We start from the raw sequence: 16,701 nt of genomic DNA on the forward strand, positions 1-16,701 counted from the left end.
CTAGAGAGGATACGGACATAGGTCCACATACATCAGAACAAACTAACTCTAGAATTTTACTAGTTTTCCTAGTACTATTTTGGAGTGTACCCTTGGTATTTTTACCTAGGGCACATCCTTTGCATGCCTCTGAATGATCTTGCTTTAACTTGGGTAGACCTGTGACAAGGTTTCCTATTGAAGATAAAGCCCTAAAATTCAGATGGCCTAATCTTCTATGCCAAACTTCATTTGCATTAATGGCTTCATGGATTAGGGCTAGGTTGGGTTCTGTGCACAGCTCATACAAATAACCCTGTCTCTATCCAATGGTCTTTGCCTTCTTGATGGAAAAGTTATTTGGCCAAGCCAATACTCTATTGTCCATGAATGTCACTCTGTATCCGTTATCTTCCAGTGCCGATATAGAGACTAGATTCCTTTTTATGCCGGGGACATATAGTACTCCTTCGAGCCGCAAGGATATATCTGTCTTCAATTTGATGGCGCAGGTTCCCATTCCTTTGACTGGATGTGTGGAGTCATCTCCGATAGTTACTTCCTCATTACTCTCCTCTGTCATGGAGCCAAGTACTTCTCTAAACCCTGTGATGTGCCTGGATGAGCCACTGTCAATCACCCATGAGTTGATCTTGTTAGAAGCTTGGCTTGTGAGTGCTGAGTAGAATACATATTTTCTGGAGTCATCTTCCCCTTTAGTCTTGTTGGTTGAAAATTTTGTACACTTGGGGAAATATACAAAATTGTGGTTTCAACCACAGCACACGAGTAAAAACTCTCCTAATTAAGGGAAGGCTCCCCCTATCTAACTACAACTTGGAAAATGAAATGGGATGGGACAGCAATCTTTCTTTTTTTTTCAAGAAAGACAATATCCTTTTCTCTTCACAGAAAAGGATAGAGATTGAAAAACAGCAGTAACCACTTTCAAGTGAAATAAGAGAAAGGAAATGAAGTTTCCTGAAAGCGCAAAGACTTCCGTCACTTCCTTCAGGACGGGACAGCAATATCAAGCTCAAAGACTTGACTATTGGAAGTCCTATCTACCTTTTGCTATACTAAATTTTTACAACGAATAAAAGATAACAACTCAAAGACTGGAATAATCTATTCTTTCAACACAAAGACAAGAACTAATGCAAGCTCAAAGACTTGCTGCTATTTCTTATCAAACAATAATTTTTCTCAAGAATGGACGCAAGCTCAAAGACTTGCTGCTCCTTCTAGAGATTTCCTATTTTAATTAATCTTCTCTACTTGCAGCTCAAAGACTTCAAATCAGATTGGACTAAGCTCCTTTAGAAACACTTTGCATAGAATAAATAAAAAGAGTCAAACTCAAACTTATAGCTCAAAGACTCAAAACTTGAGTAATCCTTCTTTATTATTCTTCAAAACCTTCAATTCACATACATAAGCTCAAAGACTTCTTGCTGTAAATTTGGCAGAGTTTTTGCTTGCTTTTCCAAAGATAAAAATTACAATAGAGCCCTCAAGTATTTATAGAAGAGGAGCCTTGAGAAAAAGGTGGGAGGATCCTAACTAACTTGAGAGATTCTCTCAACCACCAAGACTCATTCAATAACTAACTGAGACTTCATTAACTAACTAAGAGTTACTCCAACTAACTAAGACTTATTCCAACTACAGTCCTAATCGAACACAACTTGTAGTTGTCTTGCATGTAATTACAAAAGTGCAAATAATGTGTAACTTGCATTTTACAAAAAATACTTTTACATGTAACTTGTCAAAACAAAATTACAACTAAAGATTACAAAAGAGGGAAAATTCAACTAAGTGTTGAAAAACACTTAAGTTGCGTTTTGTGAAGACATGAATCCTTGAAATTTCCAGATGCTCGCTTGTAGTTCCTCAGGATTCGGTTCATGGGTGTTCTTGGCAACAACCATAGTCTTCACAATAGTGTCGTGACAGCGGAGGAGCGCGGAATTGTTTTTATCCAGGATAGACTGGATTTCATGCAAAAAGGCTTGGTGTTTCATCAATGCTTGAATTGAAGCTGCCGAGAATTGTTCGCTCCTCCATTCATTATGAATCCTCATCTGTAAATCAGCAAGAACTTCTTCTTCTGGAATCAACTCTCCATCCTGACTTACTATATTGCAAGAGGCCCTTTCACAATGTGAGACAATACATCGATAAACTTCATCCCGGAATCTCCTTGCATCACCGATCTCGTCAATGAGGGATTTAAGAACAAGGGTCTTGTTTTCCATGAGTTCTTCAAATTCCAAGTACATGACCCTGGAAGAGATGATGGCATGCTCCTGCAAAATACTCAACTGTTGTTGGGGCATGGTACGCCAGATTGCCAGACTTTTCTCAACACTTTCCAGATTCTTTTTGAAAGTGTTAGAAGTCTGATCCAGTTTCTCTTCAATGGTTTCCAACTTAAACATTATTTGAACAATGTCCTTTACTACTTGTACACATTGATCATGAAGCTGATCAACCCAGGAATCTAGTGCTTGTACTTTCTGAGCAGCCTTTTCCACTCCACGAATCGATTCTTGGGAACCAAAAGAACCTATGGAGTTACTCCCTTCAGCAGCAGGTTTTGTGATTTTATGAATGGCTGCCAAAGCTATCGATTTTCCTCTTCTAGCTTGTCTTTCTTCGCAAGAAGATTGTCACACCTTTGCACCAGTAAAGAAACAGAAAACTGAGCATCATGTTTAATGACCTCATGTGTTTGCTTGCCCAATTCTATCCTTGTAACCTTATAATCAGCAGCTGACATTTCATCAAGTGGCTTATCTGCAATAGGTTCCACAATTTCAGCTACTTTCATCTTGTTACTATCAACAGTTACCCTAGAGATAGTCTCGGCCTTCTTAGCAACTTTGGATCTGGATTGTTTGAGTTGCTGGTAGTCAAAGGCATCAGGTGAGATCTCTTGCTTCTTCCTTTTCGGGGTGAAAGAACTAAGCCATGGAGGCAAAGTCATCAACTCACTTCCAGTAGCAGCCGTAGGTAAAGGAGAAGCAGTTTCTGTTTGAATTGCCGTGGTCACCCTGGGACGAATATCTGTTTGGACAGCAACCACGGTTTGCTTAGTTACCAAAGGACATGAAGATTGCCTCATGAATTCTTCAAAACCAGAAGTGGAAGTATCAATTTCTGATAACTGAATGCAAGTGGGATTATCTTCAGGAACTTTCAACACACTTTCTTGTCATCGATCAGGAGAAGGCTCATATGCTGAAATGGGAACTGCTTTCTAAGGAGACTCATCTACGAGCAAATCAAGAGGAGAAAGAGGCGTCTCAATGGAAACTAGAGGAATGACCTCGTGAGGCGAGTCTGAAACTGGAGACTTAGGAGCATCGTCAAATTGTTGCCCCTCTTCTGGATTATCCAGATCGATCACCTGAACATGGAACCGTGATTTCTCCTTCCCACGAATAGTCGTCTCCTCAGGAGGAAGCACTACTGCACAACTAACTCATAACTTGATCCTCGTGCCCGAAGATGAAGCACCCTCCTTGTTATCAATCTAAATTTCAGACTTTCGTCCGAGAGGCCCCGTAGAATCATCTTCTTTACCAACCTTAATTTTGATAAGTCTAACAGCATTACTTTTCAGCCATGCATTAGTGTTGGCCAAGATAGGCTGAAATCTGTCAAGGATGGAGACGCACTCCTTGTGTGACCATTGGATCAAAGGAAGTGGAGCTTCCTCAACCCTCCATGAAATGTATTCAGGATCAAGTATATGCCCGTCATCAATCATCCCTTGTGGGATATTTGCCAAGTTCAAGTCAACAATTTGCTCAACAGTGAGCCTGCAGTAATCCATCTTCAGAATTTCGGCTTCTGTGCGGAGATCTACCCAAATGTCTTCAATGCGATGAACATGCACAAAGGATTTCTTGATCTTCTCCTTCATACCTCTATAATCAAAATCAGCTCTAGGTTTGAACCTCTTAAGCTTGATTTCTTGCAATTCAGCCTCCATGGCCTTAGCCTTCACAGATGTGACGAGGGAGTATCGACCAATTTTCAATGGGTTTGTGGTAGAGATCCCCATTCCAACCTTGTGTCTAGCAAACTGAAAAGTATGAACAGCCATGATCTGTCTTCCCTACTCCATAAGAATTATCTTATCGATTGGGTATCTTGGAAGCATGTACGGCTGAACATCATAGCATCCAATCTTCATATAGGTGAAGGTGGGAAATTGCAGGAACAAACACCCATACTCAGACACCTTGACCCATGCCTCATCTGATACTCTTTTGTTCCTGAGATCTATGTCAAACTGACACATGAAATATCCAAAGAATGCATCTTGGACCCTTCTAAAATGCAGTCTACTGGGTTTCAATGGCAACTGGTCATAATATTCCCAAACTAGTATAAGCGAGCAATCACCCTTGGTAGAAAGACCTGGAAAGTGTCTAAGTGATGCTACTAAATATACCAAATAAGAATTCATGAAGAAGGTCATGGTGGTAGGAACTGCTGCAAGTTGTTCGCACAAGGCATCGCTAATGACTTCACCCCATGAAATGTGATGTGACTGCCGTATGAACATAATGAATTGATACATCCATGGCTCAAAGACATTGGAATGCTCAAGGCCTATCATCCTACTGAGAAGAGTGATGGTGTCTCCTATCTCCCATTTGAAATCACAACGGTACAACTTTGCCCACCTTGAAAAGGAAGGACGTGGCTCTTGGATCCACCTATTTATGTGTCGCTTGCAATCTTTTTCCCTTTTCACATAATACTCTGCTGCACTTTCTTTGGTGATTTCCATATAAACAAATGCAGGAGGTATTTTGAAGACCTTCTCGATTGTATCCGCATCAAGACGAATTATAGCTTCACCATCATCATTTTTTATGACTCTTGAATCCTTGTCAAAATGATGGGCGCATGCAAGAACGAACTCAGGTTCTAGGGCAGCCACTGGGAAGGAAGATGCATGATGGATATGGCTGTCCAACAGCCGCTGCAAGTTGTTATCCTGTGGATCTTCTACCCTATTGATGAATTCTGCCATATCAACGTGCCCTATCTCCATGTCTCTGATGCGATCCAAAGGAGAAGAAACCTGGGAAGGTGCAACCTCATTCTGATATTTGTCATATTTGTATTTCATTTTCTTTGGAGTTGAAGATGTCGGCAAATCTGACATTGATTGTGAACCTGGAATGCTGTGATGAAGACTTAAAAGAGTTAAGGCAACATCATAGTCAGCTGCAAATATCATTCTTCCTTCTTCAAATGGGTAAAACTTTGATTTTTGAATTTCACGATTTTGAGAGAGGAAGAGGGGAAATATGTAGAAATGGGAAAATCTTGACTTTGACCAATTTCGGATCTTGGGAGAATTTTCGCTAGTATACAAGTTGGAAAGGACATACATGCAATCGGGGTTTTAAAACCCGAATACAAGTACACTTGTAAATTCGAAAATGGAGAAATGGACGAAAAATGAGATTTTGACTTGCGGGAAATGATGGAAATGGAAAGTATGGATATGGGGAACATGAATGGATAGAAATGGGAAAATCTGGGAAAGTCATTTTCATGAAAATGGGAAGAACTCTTCAACATTTAATCCGGTTTTTAAAACCCGAATTTGCAAGGGAGGGGTATTTCACACTTTTCAACTTGGAATTTTAACCAAAAATGGTTAAATTCATTAACCGTAGGGGAAGAACAAGAATTTCCAGCGAACTTGTAATCGAGATTAAAAATCCCGAATACAAGTAAAGAGGGAATTTTGGGAAGAACAATGCAATTCAACAATTGCATACCAAGGGGAAGATTTCTTTCACAAAAACCAATTTTTGGGGGAAGAACAACACATGCCAAAAATGCAACTAAGAACGAAAATAAAGAAAACAAGAAAACAATAAAATGAAGGAAAGAATGGAAAGAGAACATACCTTTCTTAAAAATGCAAATGCTTCTCCAATAACGCAACAATTCTTGGAATGAAGAAGCAAAACCGGTCAACAAACCCAAACCGCAATGCCAAACCCTTTACATGTTTTTGCAAGAATGTCTTATATGGCAGCAAAATGCAAACTTGGAGGCACAAGAAGAGGTCAAATCTTCCTCAAATCCCAACGCCTTAGAATGGAAAGCAAAAACGATTCCTCTTATCAAAGATTCGTGGCATTTAAACCCTTCAAATTTGCAGACAAAGGAATCACGTTTTTGCAAAAAACATGGTATTCAATGCATCATCAATGGATCATTAAATGGCTCGAATCTTATCCCAAACTCCATGCCTAGGTGAGAGAGGGCAAAACGCTTTAGGAGATTGCAGATTTGTCGAGTAAAAAACGCCCAAAATGTGGATTGAAAGAACCACGTTTTTGCTGATTTAGCTCCAAAAACTAGTAATAATAAACTCTAAATGGCGAAAAATGTGTTTGTAAATGCACGAGAATAGGATAGAATCCTAAACACCTTGCATCTCTAGCAAATCTCCCCAAAAAATCGCTTTGACATCTTCAACAAATCCATTTTTCATGCAAATCAGGTTTTGGGAGACAAACAACAAGTTCGAATTACCCAAAATCATGCAAATCGGGTTTTGGGGAGAAAATAACAAGTTTTATTTTCACTTTTTCCACTTACAAGCCAAAATCAGGTTTTTTTAGACAAATTGCAAGTTTTATTTTTTACTTTTTCACTTATAAAGCCAAAATCGGGTTTTTTTGGACAAATGACAAGTTTAAAATTGTCAAAAATGCACTTGCAAGGCAAAATCGGGTTTTTTGGAGCAACCTGCAAGTTTAAAATACTTGTAAAAGGGAAATAAAATCCCTACAACAAGTTAGAAACACTTGCACATATGTAATGGGGATTTAAAATCCTTATTACATGTAAAAACCATTAAAGTAGGGGTTTTTTGACCAAACTGCAAGTTTACTTGCAGTTGAGCCAAAAAATCCCTATTTTAATTAAACATGACCAAAAAACAATAAAAAGATAAAAACAACAAAGGGGAAACTTAAAACAAATTACAAGTAACATATTTGAAATAAAAGTGCACATGTAATCAGTCAAAAATTCCTCTACAAAGACCAAAACAATGAATATCATTAAAACTTGCAGTTTGAAGAAAATTCTCCACCTGCAGTCGGGGTTTTAAAACCCGAAATTGAAGGAAAGGCATAGCAAACGAACCCAGAATTGGACGAAATTCGAAACATAGTTCGAGAATGGACTGAGGATTAAGCCAGTCCAAGGATTAGTTGAAATTATGCCTCGGGAAGCGTGCCATAGAGTAAAATTTTTCATTTTTTTACAAAAATTTCAACGTAATGGTCCTTCATTTTTGGAAACAAAAATGAGGACAACAAGTCTTTCCTGCTTTAGCAAATGTAGCATGTTTCTTGGTTCTTTCCGGGCACTATGCAACATAGTGTCCGAACTGATCACATCTGTAACATTGGATGTGAGATAAGTCCTTCTTTGAAGTATTCTTACCTTGACGACCTTTTCTCTTTCTAAACCGCCTTTTCTTGTTTTGCTTGGTGGAGTTAGTGTTTAGGACTTGTAGGTCTTCATCTATATTCTTATGTTTCATTCCTGTTTTGTTCAATCTTGATTCTTCTTGGAGACAATCGTCCCTTAATCTTTCAAACTTAGGATATTTGGACCTTGCATTGATGCCTTGGACGAATGTACTCCATCCACTAGGCAACCCATCTAGAGCAATGAGTGTTAACTCTTTGCTTTTGATCTCGTAATCTAGAGTAGCTAGTTCATCTCTTAGAGTTGATATCCGCATAAAGTAGGAGTTGATTGTCGCCCCCTTGTTCATGGTGATATGATTTATTTCTCGTTTTAATGTCAGAGTTCAACTTGCATTCGAAATCTCAAATGTGCTTTCAAGCGCTTTGAACATTTTATAGGCTGTCTGATGTTTTCTTATGATGGGCATTATGTTGTTTCTCACCCCATCAACTATTATTTTGATGGCTTTTTCATTTCCTTCAATCCATGTCGTTTTGTCAGGTTCATTTTTAGGTTGGTCATTTTTAGTTTGAACAAATGAATCCACTTTGTTCTCCTTTAAGATCATGTGGATTCTGAACTTCCAGGCTGAAAAATCATCGCCACCTCCGAGTCTATCTTCGAATCTGATAGCGCTGGCCATTGGAGAAATGTGATGTAGTATATAACTTTGTGTCTTAAATTGTTCATGAAATTGAATAGCCTCAAGTTCGATCAACTTGGCTCTGATACCATGTTGAGACATGGACCAGCTAGGACTCGAACCTAGGACCTTTCATATGCTGTTGGAGTGCTCTACCACTAAGCTACTGGCCCCTCTTGGACCAATCCATCGTCGATCCGAGTGTGGCTTATTTCCAACACCAACAATTGGGTTACTTGGCGATGGTCTTCACTTCATTTGATGCCTTCTCATGGGGTTATAACAGATGGATTATCTTCGCTTCTTAAGCGCAAGATGGCTAAATGGAGTCCTCCTCCTTTCCCTTCATTCAAACTTCAGTTTGATGGGGCCTCTAAGGGCAATCCGGGGAGGTCTGGGATTGGGGTAATTATTTTATCACTCTTCTAAGATCATCAAAGAAGTGGGTAAATATATTGGTCATGGCACTAATAATGTGGCTGAGTTTCAGGCTTTATCCTTTGGACTTGAACTTGCTCTTTTTTTAAACATTAAGGATATTGTTATTGAAGGTGATTCAATGCTGGTCTTTCAGGCGGTTGCTAGCAAAAAGTGTCTCTCTTGGCACTTGCAGTATTTTTTAGAGCACATTCTCCTCCAACTAAATGGTTTTTCCACTTTCTCTATTTTTCACTGTTTTAGAGAAATTAATGTTTTCGCGGATTTTCTTGCAAACAAGGCTGTTGTTGAGGGTGCTGATCATATAGAACTTGCCCCTTCGGACTTTCCTATCTCTTGCATGAAACTTCTCTCTTAACAGACCTTCCATTCAGAAACTTCCTTCATTCCCTATTCTTGGTGTGGTTGTTCTTTCGTAAGTGCCTATAATGAGGGTGTTGGCCTTTGGGGCAATATCTTTGCTATTGACATTTATTGGGAGAATCTCCTCATTAAGGAGAGAGTTTGTTGTGGTTTCCATTTTTTGGATTTGCCTTTTGTTCGATTGACCTCTCCCATCTCCTTGCTTTGTGGGGTGTTCTACTTCCTTGTATGGTTATAGGGGGGATGGTGTCTTGCCTTATGACAGCATTTCTGTTATAGCTATTTCTGGTAGTAGCTCCTTATTCAGTATGGAGGTTGGAGGGGCAATTTTATGCTCGGCGGACACTTATTTGACAGTTAATGGGATTTGGGTTGATTATCATGTTTTGTTCTATGGCTGCTTTTTTGAATATTATGGATACTTCTGTTGATGGATATCTTCGTTCTTCTTTTGTTAGTTTAGAGATTGTCTTTGGTCTTTCTTTATTTTTCAGCTTTGTGCCAAGTTATTTGGCAACTTATAAGAGTGAGATCGTATAGGTTCTTGTGTAATTATTTCCTATATGGTCAGAAGTGGGATGCCTTATGATCGGCTAGCAGTTTTGGTATTTATTGGGCTTCTTGCTTGGCATTGACTTGTCCCATGTAGCTTCTTGTTGGGCTTACGGGATTATCATCACGGTAGATGGATACCTTGGTTTTCCTTTGGACATCTTGGGGACTGCTTTGGTATCGGATTTTCTATGTTAATCATTAATTTTCGTGGTTGGATTTTGTTAAAATACATTGAGTCTGATATTCTGCTTTTTTGGTAATCATTTCTCTTTGCGGTTAGATGTGGGTAATTTTGCTATGAGCTTTCATTTCACATTAAGTAGAGCTGGTCCTTCTGTTGAATCATTTCGCTCCGTGGGTACCCTATCATTTAGGCAGATGCTTTAATGATTGGGTCTGTTGTAAAGATATGAGGGAATTTTCATCTTTTGGTATGAGGTCTCTTGCTCGGCATTTTCTCTCATGATGATAAGATAATCATACAACGGTTATCCTTTTTTTTGTTATATTCTAGATGGTGTGCAGGTATGACATTCATTCTTTTTTGTTTTTTTCTTTCTATTACACAATGCTCTGCATGTTTTGGAGATTTCTTGGCAAAATTGGTGGTTGGTGGCTTTTTCTGAGGAACTGGAAAGTGCAGTTTATTTGGTGGTGCAGATGGCTCCTTATCTTGTTGTTGTTGTTATGGCTTTTGCTTTGGACTGTTTTATGGATTGGCCTCACCCTGATTCCTGAGGGTTTTCTCCATCCTTCTCTGCTTATTATATGGATGGGCATATGTTTGCTAACCATTTTTGTGTTGTCAGGACTGCTTTTACTTGGTTCCCTTCTGGCTGTGTGTTTTGTTCTCTGCAGGGCCTTGGATTCATGTGGTACATAGACAGTTTGGTTTCTTTGGGGTGATGGCACTGATTTTGTTTAGGACATGGTGGCTTCATTTTGGGATGCTATCTTTTTCACTGATTCCTACAAGCTTTTTTCAAGCTTCCTTTATATCTAATGCCATGTATGATGTAATCAGGGGTTGTATTTGGGTTGCCTATGGGCTTTTGTAATGGGTAGATAGGCTTTTGTTTTCTTGAGCAATACTGAAGGGTTTTCTTACTGGTTCTTTCCCTTCAGTGCTCATTGAACCAGACACCATGTAAAAAATATAAAGATTTAATATAATTTCAGTGGTTCATCCACTTTTATCAAAAAAAATATATATATTTGAGTAGAATAAAATTAAAAACAATAATAACTGAAAAAAAACATTTGTTGGTTGAAAGCATTCAAGCAAAACTGTTGGAGAATTTTGTATAGAAAAACAAGCAAAAAAAAAGTTAGCAATTAAAATTTAAGGAAAAAAAATAATCACGGAGTGATGTAAATAAACAAATTCTAAACTATGTGTCAGGTACAATTTCTAATCTATGTGTCAGGTATTTTAGCAAAACTTGAAAAAGTTTTCAACAATTAGATTAGTATACATATTTTAAATACATTTACAGATCAACTTGAGCTATTTTATTTACTTAATAAGTTATTTTATTAAGACGTAGTTTTTTATGTTAATTATTTTAAAATATTAGATATTAATATTTTCACATTATCAAATTTAAGGTAATAGGTAAGAGTTTTTGTTAAAAGTCTACATCATTATACTCCACTCCTTGTTGGCATTGTAGAATACCTCTGAACATTAATTAGTAAAATAATAACAGAGAGAGCCGTCACAATTCATAAAATGCAAAGAGTGAAAATAATTTCAAATTTAATGTTTTAAGGAAGAAATCATCAAACTATATTAGAACTATTTAGAGTGGAAACTTACAGAATAATTTTTAGATATATTTAACAATTTAAAACTGTCCAAAATGTTTTGAGGAAGTCATGGAACTATTTTAGTATTCTTGAGAAGCAAGAAACTTCCAGAATGGGTTGGAAATATACAAGTTTTTAAAATATATAATATGCAGAATATGAAAATGATAGAAAATTGTTTATCGAAACAAACTCACCGTGACATACACAATCACAACAATTGCTCTCCTGCTTGGATTGGTGATATTGAGAGCAACAGCAGGCATTTTGAGGCTCGCTCTGCAAAAGTTTTGCACAAAAATCCAATGGCAAAGGGGAGGAAAACTCTGGAGTGTCTCTTACAGCCTGCGAGAGCGTAAAATGAAGGAGATGCGGTAAATATTCGGACACGCGAATTGGAGAATTGGTTGCAGATGACGATAAATTAGAATTTTCGGCCATTATTGAAACCGCGATGAATATTACTCCAACAAGCTACTGGGAAAATTAAAACTAAGGACGACTTTAGGACCGCGATTAGGTGATTCGCATTTCGGATTTGAGGATCCAGTATAAAGGACCTCGTAAGTTAGGGTGAGCACGTATTGTTATTTGTTTTATATTAAATTTGTTTTTTTCTTAATGATGTATTTTTATATAAAATTTATTGATTTTTTTAATGGACTTAAATTTATTTTTCAGTTTATATGTTATATTTTCAGAATTATAATTGTGGGTGTAATTGATGTCTTGAATTTTACTTTCTAAATTTAAAATTAATCACGGTTCAAGTTAACTAGTTAGTACTCGTCAAATCATATAGAAAACATTCAAAACTGAATTTTATAGTGATGTATAAAAGAATAAAGCTATGGATCATTTATGGATCATAAGTTCATATTGTATTATAATTAATAAACATTTACAAAAAGGTATCCATAGAATTATGTGAGCATTTGCATATAATAAAGTAAATGTGCATGCATATGCATCTTACTTAGTGTGTATTTAAGCTTGTTCAAACAATGTTAAGTGTGTACACAAGGTCTGGTTATAGTCAAGGCACATTGTGGATTCACTATTTCATAGCAGGGCATATCAATGGTTTTAAGCACCACTAATTTAGATATGCATAAGTTGACAAATGTCTAAATAAATAGGACACAAATTCAAGGTTGCAATTTGAACATTGTAATCACTTCAAGGTCTAGGTTAATGAATCTCAAGATCAAGGTTAACAAATTTCAAATCATCGATCTAGAAAATAGTGATATATGGCTATCATGATAGAGAACAAAATTTGAAGGGTTTTTGCACTTGAATTGGTTCAATTCACATACTTTATTCCATTATGGCACCATGGAAGGATAGTGCGGATATTATAACTTGTGCCCAAATATAGAACCTTCAATTTTCATGTTCTTTGTAAGAATGCAAGTGTAAGAGATATTGTTTCTAAGTTGCAAGAATTGTATAACAAGTGTGAAGAAGATTGTAGATGTTTTATATGGCTCCAATTAACCTATTTTGGTGATATAATAAATATACTTGTCGATACAATGATATGAGGGGCACAAAGCTCATTCTTGCTAGATTTTTCACCTTTGTAGATTTTATGAAATGAAATTATTATGTTTAGTCTAATGTGTGTGTCCTTGTTATTTTATACGTGTCTTTGCATTTATATTGTCAAGAATATTTGTTTTGTCTTTTTCATCATTAAGATGTCTTGCCACATCATTTTGAATATTATTAGTCAAGTTGGAATATGGATATTTACTTTTATTGAACTATAGTGGAGTATCGATGGGCTTTCCATGTATCACTACTTGTGTCTTTACATAGCAACAAGGCTATTTATGAAAAGGGAAGTATTTATCTCTCTTTGGCAACTCGATCACATCATAATATTTTATAGTAAAAATTTACATCAAATATTTTTTTGTCTTTCATGCATCTTATTGGCCATATAAAGAAATATACAAATTCTTACAAAAGTGTCTACTTCATCATAATCCATGTATTCCTAACAAATAAATTTACCTTAATATTATATTATTAATGAAAATATATTTTAATAGTATATTCATCAATAACTACATGATGCTTAGTGGCTTGTCATGTGGACCACATTGTTTTTAGCTAAATTATCTTAACATAGACTTTCTTATATATTCCACTACCTTTCATTTTTTACATGAAAATTTTAAATTATCCTAATTATTTGTTTTCTTAGAGAAACACGGGGATATCATTTAATGTCACAAAGGATACTATTTTATTCATTTAGATTTTCCCATTATTAGCAAATTATGAATCATAGCAAGAACTTTGTTTGGTATACTTCTCTCTTGTAGTGTTTGGGTACTCTGCAATTACATAGGTATGGTTTCACCTTCCCCTTTTTTTGGTTGAGCAATCACATGAGGGTTTACTATTTCTTAGGCCATGGACCTAACAAAAAAAGGACAAATTGATAAAGTAGTGGAAATGTCTAATGTAACGTGTGATAAGGGTTTGAAGACATGCAATGTAACTTAAAACATCATAATTGATAAATGTTTTAAGAAAAGAAATCTAGAAGAAACTATTTTATTTTATTTTGCATAATGTAATGATATAAAATGGTTTGATTCCTAATGTGGTTATACTTGATGCAATATTCAATGGCTTTAGGAAAGTGGGTGAGATGCAAGAAGCAATGGAGCTAGCTATCTAAGAAGGGTTTGATTCAATACATGTTGTTATTTATACCTTGCTTGTTTCAGAAGGAATTATGTCTAAAGCTTTTAAGTCTATATAAGAATGATTAAAAGGGCATTGTGTTTGGTGTAGTCACTTAAAATGTTCTTATTAATGGACTTTGCAAGAAAGAAAACTTAATTGAGGCCAAAAATCTTAGAACAAATTGATGGAAAAGGGTTTGGCTTTAGACCACACTAATTACAACATTATAATGGATGCATACTATAAAGAAAGTAATATAAGTGACACTTTTGAACATTACAATGAAATGACAAGGTGAGTAAATTGTTTGAATGGATACCTTGACAGTTGTATGCTTATCAAAATTAGAGAAAGATCTATCATTTTATTATTACTTCTTTATCCTTATGCTTATAATAAAACTATCTAAAAATGTACTCTTGAGATTTATTTGTACTTTATTTATTAAAGCTTTATAAAACTCCCAAATAAAAAAAGAATCAATTACAATACTAAAAATCTATAAATGCTTGGGAATGTAACATGTAAGAAGTTGTTTTTTTAGCTTAATTCTTGACAATTCTTAGGGGATAAAGACTATGTTTTTAGATCTTGTATAGGAAAGAACGAGTTTGTGAACTATTCAATTTTGGAGAAAGAAATAAAGAATGATATAGTTGGTTTGTGAACCTATATATGATTTCTTAATGTTGTCAATTGTTCAAATGTTTAGTTTGCAATCATTTATCTAATATTTTATCATGTGATGAATTACAATTATCCCCTCCTTATCTGTAGCCTTTCTTTTTGCATCTAGGAGTCATTTGATCCTATGTGAATGTATCTTTCTAACATTAGCCTACGTTCCTTTCCTTAAACCCTAGATTCGTTCTTTCCTATTCAATAATCCTTTCCTTGGAAATGCATCTTCGTATTTGTTACCCCTCCTTTGTAGTTATAATTCTTGTTTATATTAACTAGTTTACTTACCTTTTCTTCTTTTTTATTAGAATATCTCATAAAAAAAACAAATTTTATCATACAAGGGTGCTACCCCTCTCAAACATAGAGGAAGATCATCAACTCTATAACAATCCATCCAATTGTTGGAGCATTTGTCACTATTGATTAGGCATCTTAGGGTCATTTTTCAAGGCAAAACTATAGTGACAAATTTGTTTACCAACATATTTTGGCAACTATGCTAGAGCTACAAAATATTGACGCATCATTATTATCCAAAATATTCAAAGGTACTACCCCTCAAGTGGAGGTTGACAACCATGTAAGTGATACACCTACTACCATTATTTTTTAAATTCTATCATGGTAATATATATTCATCTCATCTATGGAAAACTCACTTTGGACTATTAGCATTGGTTCAATAAACAACCTTAGTACATGATGTCAAAAATATTTCTAAATCTCACTAGAGAGATCTCACAAGATCTTGATTAGAATATTAAAAAATTCAATATCGCTTAGAAAATTCTAGGAGTTCATGAAGAGGATTTATTTATGTGATTGTTTGTTAAAATCCTCATCAGACATATTGGGGAATAGTGTCAAAGTTTGAAAGATGGATGTATTACAAATTGAGACAACTTGAAAGGGAAGTTTCTTGTAAGATTGACACTGACATATATATCTATATATAGGACAAAGATGAGCTAGGAATCCTTGTCCTAAAATTGTTGGATGCAAACTGTCATATGCTAAAATTCATTAATCAAATCAACTAGGAATGAAAGGGAAATCATGAATCCCTATCCTAATTGGAATTCAAACAAACAGATAATGGAATAATGCAAAAGAAGCAAGAAATGGGAATATAAAGTTTATCAATCAAAACCCCCTATTTCAAGACTGCATATAGCTTCCATTGCTCTTCTCCTCTTTGTGGTATGGTGGCTCTAAGATATCGCATTGGCAACCTGCAAATGACACAAAGAATCAAAGTTTGTGATTGATCGTGATTCATCGTGATTGAATGCTCAATTTATAGATTATTGGAAAGGATTGATTGAGAGGTGGAATAGATTGATCAAGAGGTGGAACTCAAGTGAGCTCACATGCTGATTGATAGTTGAACTGTTGATTTGGAGGTGGAACAGAATAGATTGAATAGATTAAATGAGTTAACTAATTGATAAAAAAATTGATTGAAAGATGAAAAAGAATGATTGGAGGAAATTAAAGAAATTGGTGTAATTAATCAATTAATTGAAATAATCAATTAAAATATAGATTGAATAGTTAACTGATTGAAAGCTTTTTAGAAAAAAGCAAAGTGGAAGATAGAAATAGGAATTGGAAATATAATTTATTTAATTAATTAATTAAGTTAATTAATTAATTTAGCATGTGCTTGCACTTTGACTTTGATTTTCAATTTAATCTTTGCATGAGATTTAATTCAAATATTGAATTTGTTTTAAATTTAATTTGTTATCCGGATATATTTAGAACTTGACTTTGGAATTCAATTTGATTTTTGAAATCATGCACATGTTTTTGAAATTGAAAGAAATATGAATTTAGAATTTGATGAAATTAAATGAAATTAGAAGAATAAATTAGTTAATAAAATAATGTAAAGAAACTATTTAATTTTTTAGAAATTAAACTTTAATTAAATAATAAAGATTATTTAAATAAAAGATTAAAATCACAATTAATTAAATAATTAATAT

The 16,701-nt window shown here is 35.3% G+C and overlaps 1 protein-coding gene across 7 annotated transcripts in view; it reads right to left on the reverse strand.

Moving 5' to 3' along the window:
* The window catches only part of LOC131060393 (uncharacterized), a 337,900-nt gene extending 326,028 nt beyond the window's left edge, over nucleotides 1-11,872 (reverse strand). For all 7 annotated transcript variants that reach the window (XR_009110349.2, XM_057993610.2, XM_057993609.2 and 4 more), the window contains exon 1: nucleotides 11,518-11,872. Coding sequence is in view for 6 of the 7 variants with exons in the window: in XM_057993610.2 (XP_057849593.2) it covers nucleotides 11,518-11,761 (244 nt within the window). In the remaining variant the exon portion in view is untranslated. The remainder of the gene's footprint in view (nucleotides 1-11,517) is intronic.
* Nucleotides 11,873-16,701: the final 4,829 nt, after the last annotated feature.

This window comes from Cryptomeria japonica, chromosome 4 (genome assembly GCF_030272615.1).
Source record: "Cryptomeria japonica chromosome 4, Sugi_1.0, whole genome shotgun sequence".
Taxonomy (NCBI): Eukaryota; Viridiplantae; Streptophyta; class Pinopsida; order Cupressales; family Cupressaceae; genus Cryptomeria; species Cryptomeria japonica.